At 33.0% G+C, this 24,004-nt stretch overlaps 1 protein-coding gene across 1 annotated transcript in view; it reads right to left on the reverse strand.

The window, feature by feature from the left end:
* The window catches only part of Smp_159160 (putative ef-hand domain (C-terminal) containing protein), a gene marked incomplete at its 5' end in the record, with an annotated part of 32,062 nt that extends 9,424 nt beyond the window's left edge, over positions 1-22,638 (reverse strand). The window contains 9 exons of the mRNA XM_018794959.1: positions 1,347-1,622; positions 4,680-4,813; positions 12,180-12,320; positions 15,132-15,319; positions 16,522-16,675; positions 18,476-18,703; positions 19,710-19,846; positions 22,179-22,554; positions 22,591-22,638. Coding sequence (XP_018649319.1) covers positions 1,347-1,622; positions 4,680-4,813; positions 12,180-12,320; positions 15,132-15,319; positions 16,522-16,675; positions 18,476-18,703; positions 19,710-19,846; positions 22,179-22,554; positions 22,591-22,638 — 1,682 coding nt within the window. The remainder of the gene's footprint in view (positions 1-1,346; positions 1,623-4,679; positions 4,814-12,179; positions 12,321-15,131; positions 15,320-16,521; positions 16,676-18,475; positions 18,704-19,709; positions 19,847-22,178; positions 22,555-22,590) is intronic.
* Positions 22,639-24,004: the final 1,366 nt, after the last annotated feature.

Raw genomic sequence — 24,004 nt, forward strand, 5'->3', positions numbered from 1 at the left:
TGCTCAAGTGTCCTACACTAGGACGAAATGGCCATCCAGTCCTTCGGAGTTTTCAATGGTGGTCTAGCTTAGATTGACTCGCGAATTCAACTTCATCATACATTTATATTCGCCTGTTTATAGTATACATGTAAGGATTTTAGATTTGTAGAGCATTTGAATAATCTGGTACATTTTGTATAGAAACGACTGAATTACGTAGACATAGACATCGATTTTTTAAACATTTCTTAAAAATCTATGCAGATCGTTTGTATGACTATATATTAGAGATCACTATTTTTTGTTCGAATTTCAATTTACATAATACTTGACTAAATTAGCCACATGAAAAGAACAGATATTAATCTAAATTCGGCGCATTAAGTCGATTTCTTAGATGAACTCAACTGACTATAAAACAGTCTGATGTTTGCTACTTCTTTTTAGTCATATTGGAAAAATCGTTGTTGATAAGTTTGAAAGCATTTTAACTAGTTGTATAGGTTGGTAGTCTAATTACAAAACACATATTTTAATAAATCATCAAGTAATAAACAACGTCAGCCTATTAATTACAAACAATCTATTTCTATTGATAGAGTTTATTATGTGAATATTAAGCTAGATGAAATGATCTGGTAGTACACTATTCACTAGTAAATGGTTGAAGACTAACAGGAGTAATCTGTCAACTTGAGTTTTGAGTTTGTAAGCAGATGTTTGAAAGATGTATATGACATTATTAAATTTTACTAATGGTAAGCTTTATTTGACTCATTAACCTTTTCTAATATCGTTTATCGTTCATACATCACAGTAAATTAACTATAAATCTGTTACTCAGATGTGTACATATTGATATGTGTTATTTATTTAAGGTCTTAGTCTTGTGTTCTATGTATACAATCATAAGAGTTTTCAAGTCTGGATAATACAGAATAATAACAGATACTTGACAGGACTTCCTAGTGTTCTGCTTGGTATATGAGGAACATGTGAGATTTTTTATGCTATCTAATAATTTTATATAGTTGAAATTATGAGTCAATTGAAGCTAGACTACCATGGAAAACCTAGAAGCACTGGACGGCCGTTTCGTTCTATTGTGGGACTCCTCAACAGTGCGCATCTACGATCCCGCCTCGCGAGACTCAAACCCAGAACCTATCAGTCTCGCGCGCGAGCACTTAACCGATAGACCACTGAGCCTTTGCTTATAAACTAACTAGCTTAGTCAACTTATCGTTAGTTAGATTGAAAAATAAATTATTAACAGAAACATTGAAATAACATTGACTACATATATATCAATAGTCATTAAACAAAACAAAAAATTATAAATCGTTAATTTACATTCAACTTACTCTCGTTTAAAGTCAATATTACCTCCTTTATTCAATTTATAATGAGATTGTTGTTTAACTATAGTTTGATTTTCTTTATCATTTAAATGTTCACGTAAATTATTCAATAATTCATCAGGAAACTGTTCATGATTAGATTCAAAAAATTTAATAACATATTCATCAACATCAGTAATAATGAAACGTGTTCCAAATATATCAATTTTTGAATTAATTGAAAAATCTATAGGACCATAATAAATTGGATTATCTAATGTACTTCCAGGTTTAATAACTCTAAATGATTAAAGAAGAGAATATGATTGGGAGATAACCAGTTACTATAAATTATCTAAAAAAATAATTATTTACTATGCAGATTTAGTTGTCATTATGGTTATGTTACCTCCTTAAACACATATTATAATGTTCAATCATAATCTGAGAAAATGTGAAAATTACAGACGCATAACAATATGATCAGTACCAAGAAATGTTTGCAACGGAGTTTTGCTGAACCGGATTAAAGATTCAGTAGACGTCCAGCTTCGAGATCAACAGACTGAATTCAGTAAGGACCGGTCGTGCACAGACCAAATCAAATTCGTCACCACACATCAACCTCATTGACTATGACAAAGTATTCGGCAGTGTGGATAGGAGAACATTATGGAAACTTCTTCGACACTATGGTGAGAGTAGCTGAGAAGATCGTCCACATCAAATGGAATACATACGACAGACTACACTGCAAAGTAGTGCATGGACAACTTGTTTACAACTAGACGATTTGGACTTCGAACATGACCTGACCATTCTATCCCATACACACAAACATATACAGATTCAGACAACCAGTGTAGCAGCAGTCTCTACATCAGTAGGCCTCAAAAAACACAACGGAAAAATAAACATCCACAAATACAACACAGAGAACACCAACAAAATCATTCACACTCGATAGAGAAATTCTGGAACAGGTGGTGAAAACATTCACCCACTTGAACTGCATCATCGATGAACAAAGAAGATCAGATGCACACGTAATGGCGAGGATTGTCAAAGAAAGGACAACATTCCTACAATTGAAGAATATCTCGAACTCAAAACAATTATCTGGAAGCCAATATCAAAATCACAATCTTCGATACGAACGTAAAGACGTTTCTATTGTACTGAACTGAAACATGGAGAACTACCACAACCATCATCGAAAGTGTACAGGTATTTGTAAACAATTATCTACACAAGATACTAATTATCTTTTGATCGGTTACCTTCAGCAACAGCCTACTGTGTGTGAGAACAAACCAACATGCAAGTGAGGAGGAAATTATGAAAAGACGTTGTTAGTGGATAGGACATACATTGTGGAAATCATGAGACTGGATCACGAAGCAAGCATTGACATGGAACCCTGAAGGGAGAAGGAAACGTGCCAGACTGAAGAAGACATTGTGTTGGGAAATGGAAGGAGACATGAAAGGGATGAGTGTCAAGTGGAATCAACTGGACTGGATTGTGCATGATATTTGGATGTAGAATGCTTATGGTCGACCTATGCTACTCGGCGAATGGTAACATGAGTAAGAAAGTAAAGTAGTACTAAATTCAGGCAAAATAAGCAATATTTTAATGTATTTCAATGTTTCTCTTCATTCCCAGAGATTTTTATGCTGTTTATTGTTAGAGCAGATAGCTACTGGTAGTTGTTTACTTTCAATATAGATCTATATCTTGAATTCATAAAACCTTAAACAAGTCTCTGTTCATAGTTTTCCCACATATTCCATATTTAATGTCAACTTGAAATAGTGCAAAACTAGGAAGTGCTTTCTTGTGTTAATAGTTGTTTAGATATGGCACATGTTTGGAAATATTTTTAATGAGTAAAGATATACTAATCAAATAATCCTTTACTCAGGAAATACCTTGAACACATAAGCTACATTTCTAAACGTTCATTCAATGAATTATGGGAAATTGAATGGTACATCATAACTCTTGGATTAACCGTAGAGACTTCACTAATTAATAATTCATTTATCTTAGCAATCGACGTTGCTACAGAACCCATCGATTGCCGACTTACGGTTAAATATTATCATGGTGAATTACGATGTATACATCGTTAGCGCTAAATATGAAGTATTTACCATGACTAGAAATAGCAACACATCGAATTTGTTCTTTAAATTTCAGTCACTGACTGTATTTTATTGATAAATTCAAACAGAACTTTGTAAGTCATAAGATGGTCAGAGATTATGAGGTGTCAGATTCAACGAAATTTGTGCGTAACGATCATCGGTTTATTGTCCTGACCACGATCAGGGTACATAAATTTGGTGTGTGGAACATTCTAAACATAGTAAAAAGATATTAAGTATCACTTATATAATGAAACAACAATCTGTCTTCTGTTTTGTTGTGCTGGTAGAGCGTCTAGAACATGAGTTAATAACAAGACTTGATAAATAGAATCAATTTACTCTATTTTAGCCCATTGCTTCAAATTCAATTACTTAGAGGTTTTTATTGAAAAGAAGACCTTGAAATGTTCACCCCAGTTGTGGCACAGTCTACTCACGTGATTGAGAACTTTTTATTGGACCGATTGGACACTAACACCATGTAAATGGCTCAAATCGAAATAACATAGCTACTGACGTAATGATATACAAGGTAGGTAGATTAGTATAAATAAAACAGTTTATCATCTTACAATCCGTTAACGTGTCTGTCCATCATATAGTTTGTCCAGAGTCGAAAGCACTATGAAAACAAAATAACGTCTTGTTAATTAATAAATATATGGGGACTGATACTATGTCAAGCCCACATAGGTAATTCTAGACTCTAGACAGATTAATCTATTCATTCTTCTCAAGCCACATTTTTACACTGTCACTCATTCGCTTATAAACTTGACTGTTTTTTATATGATTGTATGTGTGCTAATTACGTACTTTACTCATAATGTTGTGTCTGTAACTTATTTTTGTTCGACTATAAATGCCGATTAACTCTTGGCTGAATTGAGATGGCTCACTCGCCCTCTCCAATGCGCGTCGTCTTATTTTGCTTTACTTTCCGATCAACGATTGTACGGAATATACCTATTCAAAAATCCATTCCAGTATTTGACTTAAATAATTCCGTTATTCACTAATGCGATTTGAGTTGATGATTATATACGAGGATTAGCGACATGTATATTTCGATAATAAGCAGCAAACGACGTACCTGGAATCAGATCTCGGGCCTTTAAAAACATTATTGTAACTAACTGTACTCTGACTTCTTCAAAACTATCAACTAGATAAGATATCAAAAATTTAGTTCATGCTTTACCTTGATCTTTTGAGAAATGTTCCACCAGGGAAACCAGAGTTTCTTATCGGAGTCTCAAAAATTGATATCATATCATCAGCCAGATGATACGATATGATAAATCGTCGAGATGCATCTTCAGGTCGAAAACTATCCTACAAAGATAAAAATGAGAATAATGTATTTCCATACTATGTACCTGAATAAAAAAGTTATAGTGATTAAACATTTTTGTGTTGTCACACAAGATACACATCCAATAATTGTAAATTAAATTTATACATACACTTGAGTTCATTATGTTATACACTTCATTTATAGTTTCATACGAAAATTAATTACAAGCAGACAATTTAGAAATTTAGTTTCGCATTAAGCTCAAGCACTTTATCTTATATATACATTATTTTATACTAACTTGATAAACTAGAAGTACTTCTGTATTAGTTTTGTGTTGAATCGAAATGGTACTGACATCTATTTCAACGTTATCAGGAGTACTAAAGTCAAATGTTTCGAATATGAATTTGGAATAAATGCAAAGTATACATCTCAAGGTTGGATTTGTAAGTGAATGAATACATATTCAATAATATAAGTATCATATTCTTAAATGTGATCTGAAACTCCTGAAATATTTTTTAAGAAGAGTATAACAAGTTTGATAGTAAGGTTAGAAACCAACATAAACATAACTCATGATGAGGGTCCTTCAATTTTTCTTGAATAAAAGTTACTATCTCCAAAATAATGTGAGCAGATTTTTGGTGTATGTTTGCGATTGTTAATAAACAAACACATGCATATTTGAAGATTCTTACTTTTTCAATCATTTTAAACAAAATATGTTTAATCAAACAGTCTAGTAAAACTAAAAAGTCATAATAACATTATTTAAAAACAATAAATGATATGAATGCTTAACTATTGTTTGATCATAAGATTTCAAAAATACTTACGATAAATTGTAGGGCAATTGGTTCATTATTTAGTGTGGTAAGCTATTTCAATTTATTGTTGTTCGTCCCTATTCTAATCTACGTATTTATTGAGGAGTCAAACAATAACAGAAAATAACTAACTGTCTATTATAAGCAAAGATGGATAGTAGCTAGCAGTGGAATTCAGGACGCACGTTTCGTCCTAGTCGGGATTCGTCAGCTGGATGTACCTGCATCTCAGAGTTGATGTTCACTCTGGGACTCGAACTCAGTACCATCCGCTTCAAACACCATCGCGTGATCCACTCAGCTATCGAGACGAAACCGCGCGTCCTAGATTCCACTGCTAGCCCACCTTCCATCTTTGCATTTAATGCTTGGGAATTAAGGCTATATCGAGGCAATACACACAGTATGCACATATGCACATATACAGTCCTAAACATCAATGGGAAGATACAAACAAACAATACCCAGTGAATTTATAACTGTCTATTAGTTAATGATTTTCAAACAATTTTTTAAACGATTCTAATTGAGATTGAAATCACCCTCAATATATATATATACCTTCTAATCAGTAAAGAAGAGCATATCTAATTAAGGAGTTGTTGACAATAAAAACTTTATTGTCAGAAGGGGTTTTGTGGATATTATAGTAATTTTATATAGTTGAGATTATGAGTCAATTGAAGCTAGACCACCATGGGAAACCCGGAAGCACTAGATAACCGTTTCATCCTATTATGTAACTCCTCAGCAGTGCGCATCCACGATCCTGCCTAACGAGATTCGAACCTAGGACCTATCAGTTTCGCGTGCGTGCGCTCTACCTCTAGACCACTGGGCCGGGATCAAACGGTGTTAATGTCTAACTTCACACGATCCACGAAATTGAGCAACACATCCATTAAAACTTTATTATTTCATTAAATATTCCAATTAAATATTCTAATAAGTTAAGCTAAATTATCTAATCAATAAAATAAATTAATTATAAATTTTTTTTGAATCATTAAAAATAGACAAAAAATGATAAACTATTTAAAAATAATTAATTAAAACAAAGATTTTTGTAATAATAAAAAAACAGATCAAATTAATTAATATAATAGTTTAATAATGAACGTTATTTTTCAATCTTATTCAATTACTAATTGATTGATTAAGTTAATTTGAATTCAGTTAAATCTATTTTCTTATAATCAACATTTAATTTGTTAAGTTAAATGTTAAATATTAAATAGTTTATAACGAATTATGTGTAGGTTAATTAATATATCGTTGAAAAATTCCCATCATATTTAAAACATAATTAATATGAACGAAGAATATTCTTTTCATAAATGAAACCATGAGTCAATTGAAGCTAGACCACCATGGAAAACCTGGAAGCACTGGACAGCCGCTTCGTCCTATCGTGGTACTCCTCAGCAGTGCGCATCGACGATCCTGCCTAACGAGATTCGAACCCAGGACCTACCAGTCTTTTCAATAAATTCTCATCAGGTTCTACAATTATAAGTCCAAATTAATGGTCCACAATAGAAAATTGGCCAAGTTTAAGGCAGAGTACATCATTAAAGCTTGTAACATATGGACTAAGGATTGTTGTTTGTCATATAAAATAAAATCGTTAATGTTGGGGCTGACTAATACGAAGTGTTAACTTGAATCAGTTTATAAGTGAAATGAAATTGTGAGATAAATGATCAGAATAAATATAGTTGACATGGGGGTGGAAGAGAATAATCGGATTACAAATCAGAAATTACGTATATGTAGAATAATATGAATTGGGCAAGAATTAGCAGATAGGGGTGGATGCTAAATAAATTTCTCTAAAAGGTTAGCAAGTGTAATAATAATAATAATAATAATAATGACAATGGTAAGATGTGTAGATAAGATTAGTTTAAGATATAAAAGTGAACACCAATCAAATTACGTCACAATGTTGTAAAACTGATTATTAACTAGTCGGTTAGGCTAAAAGGGGTGGCTGAACATATTTCTTTTGGAGTCAAAGCTCCGGCTTTTTTATTCGGATATATGCATAAAGGTGTCATCTGAATTTTATATTGTTTTTAGTTTTTTTGGGAATTCGATGTAATGGATTGTTAAATTAGTGGTATATTTACTTGTAACTACCGTATAAAATTGAACCTACACTCCAGTATAATGGTTTAAAGTATGATTAACTTTATAGTGAGAATAGTTAAGATTCGACGATTGTATCACAAGCCAAGTACATATACCTACCAAAAATGATCATCAAATGGCATGTTAAATCAATACAGATTGACAAGGTTTCGTTCAGTGTCAACGACATAGCATCACTATGTCAACTGTAGGAAAGCTACCTGTGTCCCCCAATGGGTTACATTACTGAAATCGATGTTATCGAAACGGAAGAATGTGGATAAACTTCTACCCCCGATAATTCCATAATTAAAGCATAAGTCGCTTTGCAATGGAATGCCTGACTTGAACAAGTCTGTTTTATCACTGAAACAGTGCGGATCAAAATACACAATTGTGTTGTGGTGATCGATATTCGATATTATCTTTAAACCTCGTATATTGTTCGTCCTGATAACCGTTACTCGATAACGCCCCAACGGTATATAAATCAGAAGGCGAATACGAAGTGTTGATTGCGTTTATTATTGAACCACACACAGATTGCAAAATTACAGGCACATTAAGCAAGCATGAAAGAGTAGTGCCGTAAAGCAAGCGAGTGAGCGTGCCAGTCGAATGAGTGAGCGAGTGACCGAGTCAGTGAACAAGTGTGCGAGTCAACGAGTCAGTGAACAGGATTTAAATGTACATATATATACATAGTGAAATGAATGAATCATCGAATCAATTAAGCGATTAATAGTAAGGCTAGTAAAATGAATATATGCGTAGGCAGTAAACAATGCTCAAGAGTACATAATAAAGGTACAATAGTATAGATAGGTTGTTATTGTACGAATGACTCTGTCCGTTAAATAAGTTAACACAAGGGCTTAACCAAATTAGATGTGAACAAACTCAATTGTACGTGTATGGTGTCAACTAATGTGACAATCAATTTTATCTCAGGTTAGTAAGTCACTGATGGATGGAAAGTCCCTTGACGTTTTTGCTCAGATATAGTTCGTGAATATCTTGATTCTTTCCTCACTTGAGAGCATAAATCGGGACAAAGAATTCTAACCAGTATTTACGGAGTAAGGGGAACATAGTTCATCCAAATCCTTGATTGACAATGACTCCACAAATGATAAACCCATCGATGCTAAGTTCTATGGGTCTCATACATTGTTATAACTTATTAAAAAGACAAGAATGCTCACTAATGACATGTATCAAAGTTCCCTCTGTTTCGTCAGACGTTCAGTCATACGATCATTTTAGTAAAGCAAAACCTTAGCTATTAGTAATTTTCAATGGAATCAAGATTTCAGACCAGTAGGAATACTTCCGAAGGTTCATTTTGGCTGATCAAGTGGATATAAAATAAATCTACTTGTTTTGCAGGCATAAACCGTATGTCGAAATTACCTTTATGCTTCAAAATCCTAGTAGCAATCTCCTGAATAGATGACATGATAATGAATAGATTGGACAGGCCTAATGATATTGTAAATAGACGATTAGCGTAAATCTAATTCAATTCAGTGAGACGTCGTTTGTTGAACTTTATTCGAAGAAAACATACTGCCACGATATAACAATGTTATTTTAATAAACTATTCAAAAGACATTATTTAAAAACCATAATTCACTATATTTTGAAGTGTTCTTCAATCCAGGCAACACTGATTAAAGACAGGGATAAAGTCTTGAAGAGTTTGTTAACCATTACTACAGATAATAAATCGAGTAGAAAATCCATTTGTCTTTATAAAATGATTTAATATGAATAAATTTCACTATATAATAATATTTTAGTAATTTTCTAGCACCACCATTGACAATCAGTTGTAGAATTGTTTAAGCGCTTAATGATTAAAACACTTGAGTACTAAAAACCATCTACTGAATGGATTTAAATAAATCTAATCAGGTGACTATTATTATCATCATCACAAATGAAATGGAAAGTAACAGTATCAGTAAGAAAATAACCAGTATATGTTAAGTTTGAACTCGGCCTGTAGTTCTTCTAGAGCTACTACCGGTCCCAAGCCCGGGTAAAGAAGGAGAGTTGGTCATGGGGTTAGTGACCCCATCCCGTAGAAAAACTAACTCTCTAAAAAAAACGCTAACCAGAAAAAAATAATTCAAACCATTTTAACTCTTCCCTGGTAATGTTAAATTTGAATGTTTCGCTCTCTGCCTCAACTCAGACAATCAAGTAATGTCATTACAGTTGAAGAAAACAGTGTGGCTCAAAACTGATTATATAAACTTGTACTTATTTACTTACGCCTATTACCCCCTCATAGAGTAATTAATGAATAACATTGAATTATAATGATCTAACATAATTTTATTTTCTCTTTCATGTGGTTTTGATATGTTGGTAATGACATACTATATACTAATAAATTTACTATTAAAATGAACCCGTATTTTACTTCTTGTTCAATGTATTCTATCTTTTATTCGTTTTCTTGTCATTTAAACAGGCACGTACATGCATAAGTAACCAAATATTCATAACATACAATAAAACAAAAGGACTCATACAATAAAAACAAAGAATAAACAAAAACGTAAAACAAAGCAACCCAGAGATTCACAATCAGAAAATACAAAACTTAATAAATATCATTGTAGATGATCCATGATTATAAGAGATTTATAATATTGAATTTTTATAAAGAGAAAAGAAAAACTTTATTTACTTAAAGATAAATCACCTTGGCAAAAAATAAACTAAACAGTTATTTAAATGCACTTAGTATTGTTTGTTTGAATTTTCCCATTGATGTTTAGGACTGCAACTGGTCAGTCTCTAATTGGCATATGTGCATACTGTGTGTATTGCCTCGATATAGCCTTATTTCACAAGCATTTTCTGAAATTATAGATAGAAGATAGTTCAAGAAATTTGAATACTTAATACACTACACAAATCTGCTTTTTAACTGAGATTAGAATCATGTAATAATTTTCAGCTTTTATAGGAATCTATTTCCTAAAAAAAAGGATAGTGAACATGGATGAAGAAGACAACTATTAAGATGGAAAATAGATGATGCTTTATAGTCTTATCATTTTTGAATAAATCCGTTCATACTTTTCAATCATTCATTTACAGAACTTTTATTACTTTTTTACTAGAAAGTAAAACATCACTATGTACAAGTTAAGTTAACAATTAGAAATCAGGAAAAACATTTTTAACAGGTGATGATAAACTCAACTCTTGTTTGGCAATTTTTACTTTGTTTCTGGTAACTAACCAAAATGAAGCGGGAATTATTATCTACACTAATGTAATTCATGATGGAGAACGTTTTTCATCTTCTGTCGTTTTTACTAGTTCACATGAAAATGTAAAGCCTTTTACGAAGAACATACTACTATATCAAGTGTAGCGCAGTCAGTCAAAATGGAAAAAAGCCATAACATTCCAAAAGTAATATCTCCAATGATAGGAAGTATTCCAAAATATCTACAACTGAGTAACTAGATAAACGAAAACATAACCATAATCACTGACTACTATACACTTAAATGGCTTGACAACGTGTAGCTTATCTCCAGCCCTTTCAACGCTTTTAGTTCAAGAGAGCTTTCCTTTTTTAACTGAATCCCAGGATGATAAACTTAAAACATTTTAATAGGAAGTGGAATAAAATCTACAACTTATAGGGTCTAATACTATGTTTAGCCTACATGGTTTATTCTAAATTCTGGGCAGACTAACTTATTTATTGTTCTTGAGTCATATTTTGATCTTGTAACTCATCTGCTTACTGACATTGACTAATTTTATATGAGCTCACGTGTGTATCGTTTACCTATTCATCACATATCTTTAGCTTATTTTTTTGACTATAAGTATTGAATCACGCTTTATCAAATTGACTTGGGATACTTACCTTCTCCTGTCTGCTTTTCCGCTTCGTTTCCTTGATTGTCTGCATGGATAAACGAGCTTATGGAATATACGTAACCAAAATTCGTTCTCACATTCGACCTATTTTATTCCGTCATTCACTAACACGTATTAAGTCGATAATTGCATACAAGGGTAGGAGAGATGTATATTTCCTTAGCATCATTACTTTATCAAATCGGAGTCAGATCAATGGGCCACATAAAACTCACGCCTCAATCACCTTACTCAATCCATAGTCATTTTCTGACTAACGTCTATGCCGCAAAGCTTTAAGCCTAATTTCACAACTGAATTCACGAAAACGAACAACTCACTTATATCATAACTTGATACTATTTCATAATGTCAACATCAAAAATCCTCGTTCATATCATTCGATTCAAATTTCCAAAAAGATTGCCAAAAAATAATGCAGTACCCTCAACAGAAAAATGCTATAATTTATAAAAGTCAAATAGCAATAAAAAACAATTCAACAAATTTTTAAAAATAACGATATTCCTTCAAACTTACTAAACGAGCCTCATATCTTAACACTTTTTGTGCATAATCCACCTGTTTTGCGAAATCAACTTTTGGAGGCTTTAAAATGAATGATTTTGTAGATACTAAACTATCTTCAATTGTTCCATAGCCATTATATGGTGGAATTTCCTATGTTAAAGAGAAAAAGAAAGGGTTAATAAATAATAAGAATAAGTGGATCATGGGTAGCAGTGGAGTGCATGATATGTATTTAGTCTAGTTTGGGACTCATAAGTTCTATGTACTTGCACCCATGTTAATATTCACACTAGGACTCAAACCCATAAATTTTAGCTACACACCAATATCATATCCGTCGAGCTAATAAATCCAGATAGCTATTAACTTGTTCTTAAGGTATGATGTTCATACTATCATTAGTAAGTGTTTGAGTTATACCCTTGAATATTAGTTCGAGACTCCAAACAAAATCGCACCTACCAGCTAAAATGGAATCAGGTGTGGAACCTTCAAATGTCTTAGCGAGGATATTACCTTTGGACAACTGGATAAAAGTCTTATGAACTACTTTACCAACTAGTGAATTCACAATACAGCGTGATAAGATCAGTCGTGGATTTCCCGCCATAAAATGACTGGAAACTCCACTATTAGAGTTGAATTATCAGTATCTTCCAAGTTGGTCAGAGATGTTAGTTATTTTCTGTTTTCAATCACGTTTTTCTCGATTTCGAAGGTAGAAACACGTCATAGAATTTGGTAATAAATTATATACCTAGCTTTTGCATTTACCAACATTCCATAACTAACTATACTATCTATTTCATTCAAAAGTGAAATTCGTTTTTCATAGGACAGCAGTCATATATACTACTGCTTAGCTGTATAAAGCAGAAATAACCTCTCTTTGAATTAAGTTTAATAAATGGTAAGCCGCAGAAACACTCAATAAAAATGAAATCATATTTTTGTACAAATCTCAGCGTTTAAAACTAAAACTAAATCCATTTCACTTGGACGTTTTGTAAGAAATTCCTAAAGGAAATCAAAATTATCCACTATAAATAAGATCATAAAACAGAAGTTTATCAGAAGACTGTTCAATAATGTTAAATATGAATTTTCGAAATGAGATTGTTTGGTGTAAGATGAATTTCAACTGTAGTACATGGAGAAATGTGTTTATTTACCCAGTTTATCTGTGAAAACCAATGGGTATATATAGGTCCTGGCTATTGTATGGAACAAATTTAGTCATTACAAATGTTAGACACTAGTCTGAGCATGTATTGTTTGAGTATGAAATAATGGTTTAGTGTGCATACATGTTTGTGTTGATCAACCAGGGTTATTAAAGGCAGATTCAAACAAAATTTTAATTTTCATCACCAAAACTTTTGCTAATATAATTTCTTTGTTATGTTTTCCACACAATAGGGGCTCAACTATTGTGAAACCATTTGTTTAAAGTAGGTCAAAATATTTGATATATTATATCTAGTCTATTAGTTATTAATATCGTAGTTGACCATTCAATGTTAAGCGGCTTGTTTCAGTTCATATCATATAAACTGTCACCGATTTTAGACTTATATTTTTTTCTCGTACCAACTACAAAACTTTGAACCAGTTTGTAAAACGACAAGTTATCTAAAAAGAATATAATTTAGGGTAAAAATAACGTCCTCCTATGCATACATGTCAAATTTTTAACAACGAGCTATACTTATGTACTTTAAATATTTACTCCGATAAAAACTTATATTTTATATTGTAACAAAATAGACTTTGGATTTGACGATAGATGGGTTCATTATGTCCCATCATTCGCTAATACAACAAAGTGTTATAGTCCTTACAAATCATTTGTAACAGTAGAAATTTATCAAAAAAAACCCCTGGAAATGAGGGAACATAGGTTTTTATGTAGATGTAAACGATGGAATAACATAAAACATAGTGAAATGTATCATATCATTGAGATGGCAGAGAAGATTTGTAGCTCAGGTGGATGATTTTGATGGAGTTTTGTTCTCTGAGGATGATGTTTTGGTCGTGGGCTTTCGTGGTTCTTCTGAATGAAATCATTAGCACAAACTTCTCCACATGAGGTTCACAGATGTGAACTGATGATGTCGTTTAGAAGAACTATGAAAGCTCCACGACCGAACTATCTATCTCAGAGGACAAAACTCCATCAGCAGCAGCTTGTTATTTTGTTAAGGTTTATGGTAAGGATCAACCATTCATACGACTCGTATATCGATTTTATGACGTATAACTAATCTAAGATGAACTATAACAGTAAGCCTTTTAACAAATCAAAACAGATTCTTATGATGTGGTTATCTTCAAATGCTTATGACAATCTGTAGTACTTTTTGTTAGTAAGTAGTATGATTTGTATTAACTCATTTTAAATTTCATATTGAACAAATACCAGGCAACAATTATATTGTACTGATAAGCTCTAAGTATTAATTAAACTTTTTAATTAAAAAACACTGTTGTCCACAACAATGAGGGGCTTTGAAATTAAAAGATTAACATTTAATCTTTATTATCTATAATTAATTTATCCGGTTAAATATTTTATCTCTAATTGACGAGTAAATTCAATGATGAATCAATCGCTCTACCCAAAATTTAGTAAACTGGAAGTATTTAAAGATGTGGTTGAACCGTTTAAAAAGTAAAGTAAACCATGTACCTGTACTTTATAAGTAAGGTAAAACAAAAAGCTGATGAAATCCTGAAGGAAATAGAGTGTATCATTGACAGGTATTAGGAATGATGATGAAGATTGGTCACACATCATCTTGAGTTGATTAAAGTCAAAATTGTAATCGACCAGATTTCAACTTAATATTCTATGGATGAAATGAGGTTAATAGGTTCTTAGTTCGATTCTTGATAAGCTTATTGGTGAAATTGTATGTATGTACACAAATACACAAAGGTTATGTGCATTCAACTAACCTTTTTAGGCAACTCCGGTTGTTTAATTTCTATATCTAATGGAGTAAATTCTGTTAATCCGAAATTATTATGATACCATGCTTTTGTAAAATTATCACAATCATATATTAAATATTTGCGACCAAGAATATTAACTGATTGACCAATATGAAAATCTTTCGGTGAGAAATATTCTTTCACTTCATTTTCTTAAAGAAGAAAAAACCAACTAAATTATATAGGGATATATCGAAAATTGGGAAGAAAATCACTACGTGAACAATATATCGTCTGTAAGCAAAATATGCTGATCCTTCCTAAATGGATTTCTATATGTATTCTGATGTTAAGTAAGTTGCTCTCAAATAATCTTCCTCTTCAATGGCTTCATAAGCTTTTACCTCTAGTCCAGTACTGAACATCAGTTCAAGTCGCATAAACCTTCCAGATATAAGGAAGTGATCCTTCAAAGATATCACTAGTCACAGGTACTGAAATAATCGAACGTGGAGACCATCTCATTTATCTTGGAAGTCTTAGCAAAAGTAACAGATTGACGACTGATAACAATCTTTAAGCATATTTGAAGATCTTGATTAATATTTTCAGACTTACACGTCGTAAAGGTGTACTATAGATAGCCGTCTGTTTATTAAATAACAAATGTATTGGGCAACAGAAATCTTTGTTTTAAGAGTTAGGTTTTTGGTTATGTCGCTTGAGTCCTAACTAACTAAGGTGGTTGAAACATGTAAACTACCATTTACCTCGACTACTCCATAGACATTCATATGCCACGGCTCATAATGGCTGTGTATAAATAGTCAAACATTAACAGACTATATATATTCTCAACCGACAGAAGCTGTGTTACACAGAAACAGAATGAAATAGACTGATATCGTGTTTGCGAAAAGCTGTACGAGCAGTTAGGATCATTGTTGATATCTCTTCAGTCTCCAACTCATTAGAGCTCTTGAGACTACTAAATTAAGTTAACTGGTGAATATGCTTAACAAATTCACTTCTTAATATCAGACTGAACTAAAATCCTGGTGAGCCCTATGTCAACTCCAACTCATCTTTCGAGACCATCGGTGTGATCATTAAGTTTCTGAATCGATAGCTAATAAATAATCAACGGTCTCATTTTATATGATATTGGATATGTAACGAACTAGTCTATAAGGCAGTGTAAAACCACCACGGAAATATAAATTATTAATATATTGCATCATTTGATTTATTTCCGTGAAAACGTAGTTCTAAATTTTACATTATCTTTCCTTCTGCTTTAATAAACGATTTCACAACTATCATGAGTGGTTAAAGTTATACTACTTTTTAATTAATCTTACTTATGAAAGTAGTGAAAATTACCGATTTGTATGATAAAAAGGATGTAAATTACCAGTTATTTCCATACTGATACTTGGAAATGATTGAGGGATAGTATCACGACATTTTGGTATTCTTTCACGCCTCAATAATAAAGGGAATGGATCACGACCATCATTCACTGTATGAATTTCACGTATTTCCAGTGTGTCATCAGCTAAATAATACTGTTTTTTAAATTTAATATATTAAAATTGTTGATTAGAATTTTATAAAAAGAGAAGGCGAATATGCATTATTAACAATTTATTAGTATAAATATGTATTTAATTTAACTTGGAATAAACTTATTTTGTCTTGTAAAGAAGTGTGAATGTACACAGATTGTTAGTTTAACTAGTTTACGTTTAGAACTCCACCGCGACGACTATTAGTTCAATACGAGGAGAAAGAATTAGTTAGTGGAAATAAAGGTATAAAGCAATTTTAATTTCACGGTTTAAAGGAAGACAGAGAGTGTATACACTGTGACCAATTCTGAGCCATGTCACCCAGAATCTCAAACTAATGGTTAAGATAGTCACGCGGCTCCCAGCCAAGTAGTCTGCATCTACCAACATGGCTCAAACCAGAAGTTAGGGACTTCAAGGACTGATGCCACGTTTTGGTTAAGCCTCCCTCACCTCTTTCACAAACATCCTTAACACTAGTCAGCATTGCACGTCGTGGTAATCGGTGTTCGAGCATACGTAACACGTGGCCCAACCATCTCAATCGATAAAGATTCACAGCCTCATCAACCGATTTACCATCGTTCCCTAATACACTGTGTCTAACCTCACTATTGTTCACCTGGAGATCCCAGAAGATGCGAACAATATTTCTAAGATATCTGTCATCAAATACAAGTAACTTACAGGTATCTTCTACTCTGAATGGCCTCGTTTCTAAGCAGTGAAGTAGAACAGAACGGACTGCCGCGCGTTATACTCGTCCCTTAATTGATAGACGGATATTTCACCTTTACTATAGGTGACGTAAGTTTGCACAAGCCAAACCACCCATCTGAATCTATGCAGTGTTTTCGTCAGACACCAACCCATTAGGGCTGATCACACTTCGACTAATTCACTCCCTATCCTTAGTTCAGGTGTTAACGCAGGCCAGTCCTAAATCAACAGCTTGCATCTAGAGGGGAAGAAACGCATCCTAAACATCCTGGCTTGCTGCTCAGTGCTACTGAAACACTCTGCATTTTATCAGCGTCTTCACCAAATGGGAATATATCATCTGCATATTCTAAGTCGATAATTGGGCCTCCTGGTATAAGACCAACTCCTGAAAATCCAGTCGACGAGAGCGTTATTTCCAGAAGTAGGTCTATGATGAAAATGAATAAAAACATAGATAGCGGATAGCCTTGTTGGACACCACACGAGGTTATGTAGGAAAATACTTGGTTTGGAAATAAATTTCATCATAAATATTTCGAACTATATGTAATAGTTGAAGATAATCTTGTTTGGTTATTACGTTTACCAATCACAGAAATTGACTTAAATGACGAAATGCTGACCAACCATATTTAAATAAGAACAGTTTAGGAATATATTTAACGGAATTCAACTCAAGAAACTAAACTGATGATTGAAAAGATTTGAAGCAAAATAGCTGAAGTTGACTTTTTAAAGATATGAAGTCAGTCGAATAGTTTGATGTTTTAGTGGACTCTCAACACTTTTTGGTAAACGTTTATAGACTGACCCTTAAAATTTCCTCAATTAAGCCACTGATAAACTTGATCTCAAATGAACGTGTAAACATTGTCAATCTGCCTAAATAATGTTTATATGATGATGTGCATGTTTAGAAGAAGTTACAAAAACAGTAACCTAACATTAAAGTTTAAGAAGATGATCAATATTTTTGCTGCTTTACTATCTTAAAACATAGTCAGACTGGGAAAAGGATTTTTTAAATGATGAATGTTACTTTGAATATCATCTCATAAAATATTATGTACGTACGTGTATAATAAATTTACGACATTCACCAAACATTTCATGTCGTTCATCTTGTACGGCGTAAAATCGTAAAACCTTACGATCAAGTTCGAGATACTGACGTCGTTTATCAAATGACGAGGGTGTTTTGCCAAGAGCAATAGCCTCACGTTTAGCTCTCTCAGCCAAGTATGGATCTATTGGTTCCTGTTCGGGTTCATTAACAACAACTCCTTCACTCTCTAAAAAATCCTAAAATCATATTTTAAATTATGGAGTGAATTTTAATAAACTATACAATGTTTAGTTGGCAATCTGGTGCATGTAATTTGTTATATATTCAATGTCCAATTTTCTTAATTCAACTAGTAAATATTAAATAACAAAGGAAACGTATTAAGTTATTGAAAAAAAAGAAAGGCAATTCAAGTGAGAATACATTGTTTAGTAGTATTTTTCAACTTAACAGTTATCTTCCATGTGTAATGAATTTCTACTATGGCTTACTATATAATTTTCTAACTTCAAAACCTTTCCGACTACCTTTCATATGGTGTAGTATTTTTCTGTTTTACTATAGAATTATATGTTCTAACTAACTATAAACACGATTGTACAGGTTTTGAAAGTAGTCTTGTCAAAAAAAACTAAGTAAATACATGAGTCTGATTGTCTCCAAATGACAAACTAGTAATAAGTGGTATTTTAATGTTAGTCCCTCAAATTCGAAATAAATTCAAACAGAACTAATTATTATGATTTTACATCAAGTATCACGCTTTAACTAAACAGAACTTTGTGCTCATAGCAACAGGTTGCTCTGAATATCTAACTTGTACTTAAAGGAAGGTTTTATCCTTATTTGTAAAGGACCAGTAGACCACTATAAACTACAGTATTTCAATTAAATGTTTGTAATTATATCATAATATGTTCATAAGATTATCATCAAAACTCTCAGCTCTCCTGAAAAAATGTCATCTAAGCTGTAGATGTTGGTAATAGTTAAGATGACGCGAAGTTGGGTGATTAGATACTCAGCCTTTTGTGGATAGTCGCTAATGGTGTATCCTTATAATTTCAGTTTAGTTAAATGATAAGTATTGAATAAAAACATGCCGTTAGGCAACAGACATGAAGGAACGTCTTCTGTACAAAATATTTCAAAATGAGTCGTCATTAAGTGATCTTTTTAATATAGGATACCAACGAGTAAATTGACAGTTGATTTAAGTTATGTTAAAAAATATTCACAAACCTTTGTAAAATTGTCACAGTTTGTGATGCGATAAACTCGACCATATATAGCCAGATTTGTACCAAGATTTAGGTCACGCCAATTGTAAAAATCCCCGATATCGTTTTTCGGAATTCTATGTCTACAAACTAATTTACCTGTGGTTGTATTAAAAAAGAATACAAACTATTTAGAGACTCGACGTAAAACCATTCAGTTCCTTCTTTAAGTTATTACATGAGTTTTTCATAGTAATATCAGAATTCACCAAAGCACAATTGTGGATTTAAGCCTTTTAAAGTGCCTAAACTTTGAAGTTCGCTCATTTATAAGTGGTTAGTTGATAGTTCATGTTACTCGTATTTCTAAGCTAATATAGTTAGTCATTACATGTTCAATAATGAAATGACAAAGGAGAAATGACAACCATACATGGTATGCTAAGTTGTTTAAAATGACTTAGGTGATATATAGTGATTTCCTAATACTGCAACTGAAATTAAGATTAATTCGGCCACTTGATAACACATAAGTCATAATTGAGAATCCGTCCTTTACAACGATTTTATGACCCTATACCTAACAAACGGAGTGTAAGTCCCTTACAAATCGGTCTCGTTTAGCTGAGTTTAATTATCTACTGAATATTTGATGTCGTATTTTCTTTATTGTAAACAGATCGTCAATGAATCTCAAATGTATATCTTTTACGACCTATAGTTTTCCTCACAACTGTTAAAAAAACGTTTTTCGAATGAGATATTTCCTAATGTATCATAACAGATTATATCAAAGCTCTTTTGAGTACAATGGTAAAAGTGAGAGAGTAATTTTAAGGTTTTGAGTAGGTTAATGGGTACAGTTTGATAGTTGGTCGAAGATTCTGTGAAAATGTATTGACTATGATGACCAAACGTTTTAGTACGTACGAACAACTGTCTTTTCAGTTCTAGTTCCGATTGGAAAACAAGTAGCACGAACAAGAAGGTATCAGCACTTGAAATTATTAACTGTGGAGCTGATTATCAGTTTAAGATTCAGATTTCTTAGTTAAGGACAGTTATTAGCTGTAAATAAATGTCATTGAATTTCTGCTACACGGCTCAAAATATGTTATAGAAAAGCAAAGGTAATGAGTTTTGGTTGTTATTTGAGCATTTAACGCGTACGTGTCCTATGCATTCCATTTCTTTATATGTGATTGCTCCTTTTGATAATACTTTTTGTGTCTAGCATATCATTAACACTGATTTCATTATTTGATGTCTTATTTTAATTTCATTTGTAAGCGTTTTGACGCCGAATATGGACAAAAGCACTTAGACTAGCGCTTAGTTGTGCATTGTCATGAATGACGTGATTGCTAAGGTTTATGGTGGGTGCAGAAGTTAAACGCGGAAAGAAAAGCGACTTACAGTGATTTCTATCAGCAGTTCAACTTCTAATATAAATAAAAGTCACTAATAAAACATCTCATTGCCAGACATTTCTCTTGGTAATGGTTCAGTGCGTGAATAATTCACTGGGTAGAAATTAATTATTTCTCACAAATAATTTTGTCAAATCGCTAAACCTGTGTTATTTTTGAGGCTGATTCTTTTATTTAAATAGATTCCTCGGATAAATAGGTTGATATGTTTCAGTAAGTCTTAAGGGTAGAGAACAAGTAAGGAAATGAATGGTTTAAGGCTTACAAACCTGTCCGTTTTTAGCTATTGTGTGTCATGAGTTTAATAAGATGATCAGTTGAGAACCGAAATAACGATTTCAGTAGCAAGTGCGGTCATTCGTTTCTCTCTACACAAGGTAGATATACTCCGAGAGCATTATCCCAAAAACAATATTGTTGTATATAAACTTCTTGCCAATAACTCATGTATCACTAGTGTCAGCTCATAAAAATTGTTTTCTGTTTAGTAATGCAGCTAAAATCTTCGAATAAATATCCCTCAAGGTGTAGGCTATCTTACTCTATCTTTTTGCATCTATGCTGTAGTCGCTTCTTTGTAGTAATTTTATCCTTTAAGGCAGCAAACCAAAGAAGATAACAAATTCGTCTTTTGTCAATACTTCTTCATTATAGAAACACACACAAACATTTTAATCACCAGACAGCCTAAATTAAACGGTGACAAAAAGCTTATAGAATCCAAATGAATAGATACAGATGGAAAGCATTTACTTCAACAAGTGGTCAACAGCTGAAAAAATCATCAAAATAGTCAATTTCAGTTTAACTGGAAAAGACTTTTAAATCAAAACATGATTTTGACAGATGTTGTAACTAGAAATATTGATGACGACTAACTTTCGTACCATTTCGCCATTTTTAATAATGTAAAATAGTTTTGTTTTGTAAATTAAGTTTCAGAACAGGAAGTATATGCTCATATAGACATGCTATGACCAATACGCTTTTCAAACGTAATATATTCAGTACGAGACGTGCTTTATATAAGATAAAGTCGCTCCTAATGGTCTGGTAGTTACCTTGAGGTATACCACTATTGTTCTGTGAGGGTTCCATCACCAACATGCTATCGTCCTCTAGAAAGTACAATATCTGAACCAGTCGGACTCTGTAGTGCTCAACTTGTGATTCGATAACTGTTTCTTTGAAATATCCGTAGAATCGAAGGACCTTATTATGCAACGCAACGTGGGCAGGAATGAATTCAGAAACAAGCGACTGTTTCGTCCTTCCATAAGTTAACGTGGGCTGAAAATTTGCTAATTCGTCTAATTCCTCCTCGTTTAGCTGGTTGACTTTCAAAGGACGACCGCCAATCCCAACTTCTGGGTAGGCTTTTGCATATCGAAAACCATTTTTCATATCTAGAGTGTGAGATAGGTGAAAATTGGTTTGCTAAATAAAAAGCAAATTAGTGGACCACATTCTTACCGTGGGGTCTTTGAAGGCATTTCCTGGTAAGAACGGCAGACCTTCCATAATTTTATTTTACTCACAAAATACAATAACGTTCAGTCAACGTTACGTTTGCGTCAAAATAAGGTGAAACCGGAATGGTATTATATTGGGGACAACAAAGTGAAAGATTATTATTCCGTACGTTCAACGAATGTAAAACATACACTCTAACCTGGTCAACGAAACCACTTCAATAGTAAATACCTAGGTCAAACGTATATATTTAGCGGCTGTCGCCTAGCTTGAACGTGCGTTTCGTACTAGCTTGAGAAACGTAAAGAAAATCTGAATTATAAAACAAGATTATAAAAAGGAGATGCGCTTACAATTGAGAACAAAAGCAGTCAATAACAGATAACGATAACACAGGCAACAGTCAAAAAATCTTAAAATCGAAAATGCATAATGCTAGTCGCTTTTGAAAACTACTTCAAATAGTTGTCATGTGAACGAGTATCATGGCCTTCGAACATTTTAAATCGATGCTTTTAAACAACTATAACGTTTGCAATGATATTATGTCCTTTATTTTTAATAACATTCATCACACACTATCAAAAGCATCCTATGCATTTCCTGACCACTAGAATGCTCCAATACAAAGTGGTCGAATGGAAAATGGGTCATGTTGCGCGTGCAGGAATCCGATGATAGAACATGCCGGCCACCCTGTGTCCCGAAGTCTCCATTGGTGCTTTATCATTGATCGGGCCAGGATTACAAAGAAAATTGAGAATCAAACAATGAAAACTATCGGGAGAGATTGATGCAATATGTTACTTTTGAACAGTGTATTCTTTCCCGAGCAGAGATATATTCACAGAAAAACTGTGACGTCTTCGTATTATACCAACCCATATTTTGTGAGCCATTTATGCCTTAACACAAAATTTTAATGGAAAATATGCTAAGAGAAATGAAGAACATCTCATCAAGATCCCTTAGAGACGATATTTGAGCAAACGTGAGAACTATGGAGGAATTAAACTACTATTGGTACCAGGAACAGTATTCGTCACAATAATGCTGAACCTGACGAAAAGTTCAGGAGACACTCAGTTTCCAGATCAACAGGTCAGATTTCGTAAGGATAAGTCGTGCACACACCAATTTTCGACACTTCGGATTGTCGTTGGAAAATCAATTGAGTGGAACTCATAACTTTACATGAACTTCATTGATGGTGAGAAAGCGTTTGACAATGTGAATAGGAGAACATAAGGGAAACATCTTCGGCACTATGCTTCACCTGAATAGATCGTCAACACCATCCGGAATTCATACGACAGACTGCGGTGCAAAGTCGTGTAAGGAGGATAGCTGACAGACGCATTCCAGGGACAGCATTCCTACAATTGAAGAATATCTCGAACTCAAAACAACTATC

Source organism: Schistosoma mansoni, chromosome 1 (assembly GCF_000237925.1).
Source record: "Schistosoma mansoni strain Puerto Rico chromosome 1, complete genome".
Lineage (NCBI taxonomy): Eukaryota > Metazoa > Platyhelminthes > Trematoda > Strigeidida > Schistosomatidae > Schistosoma > Schistosoma mansoni.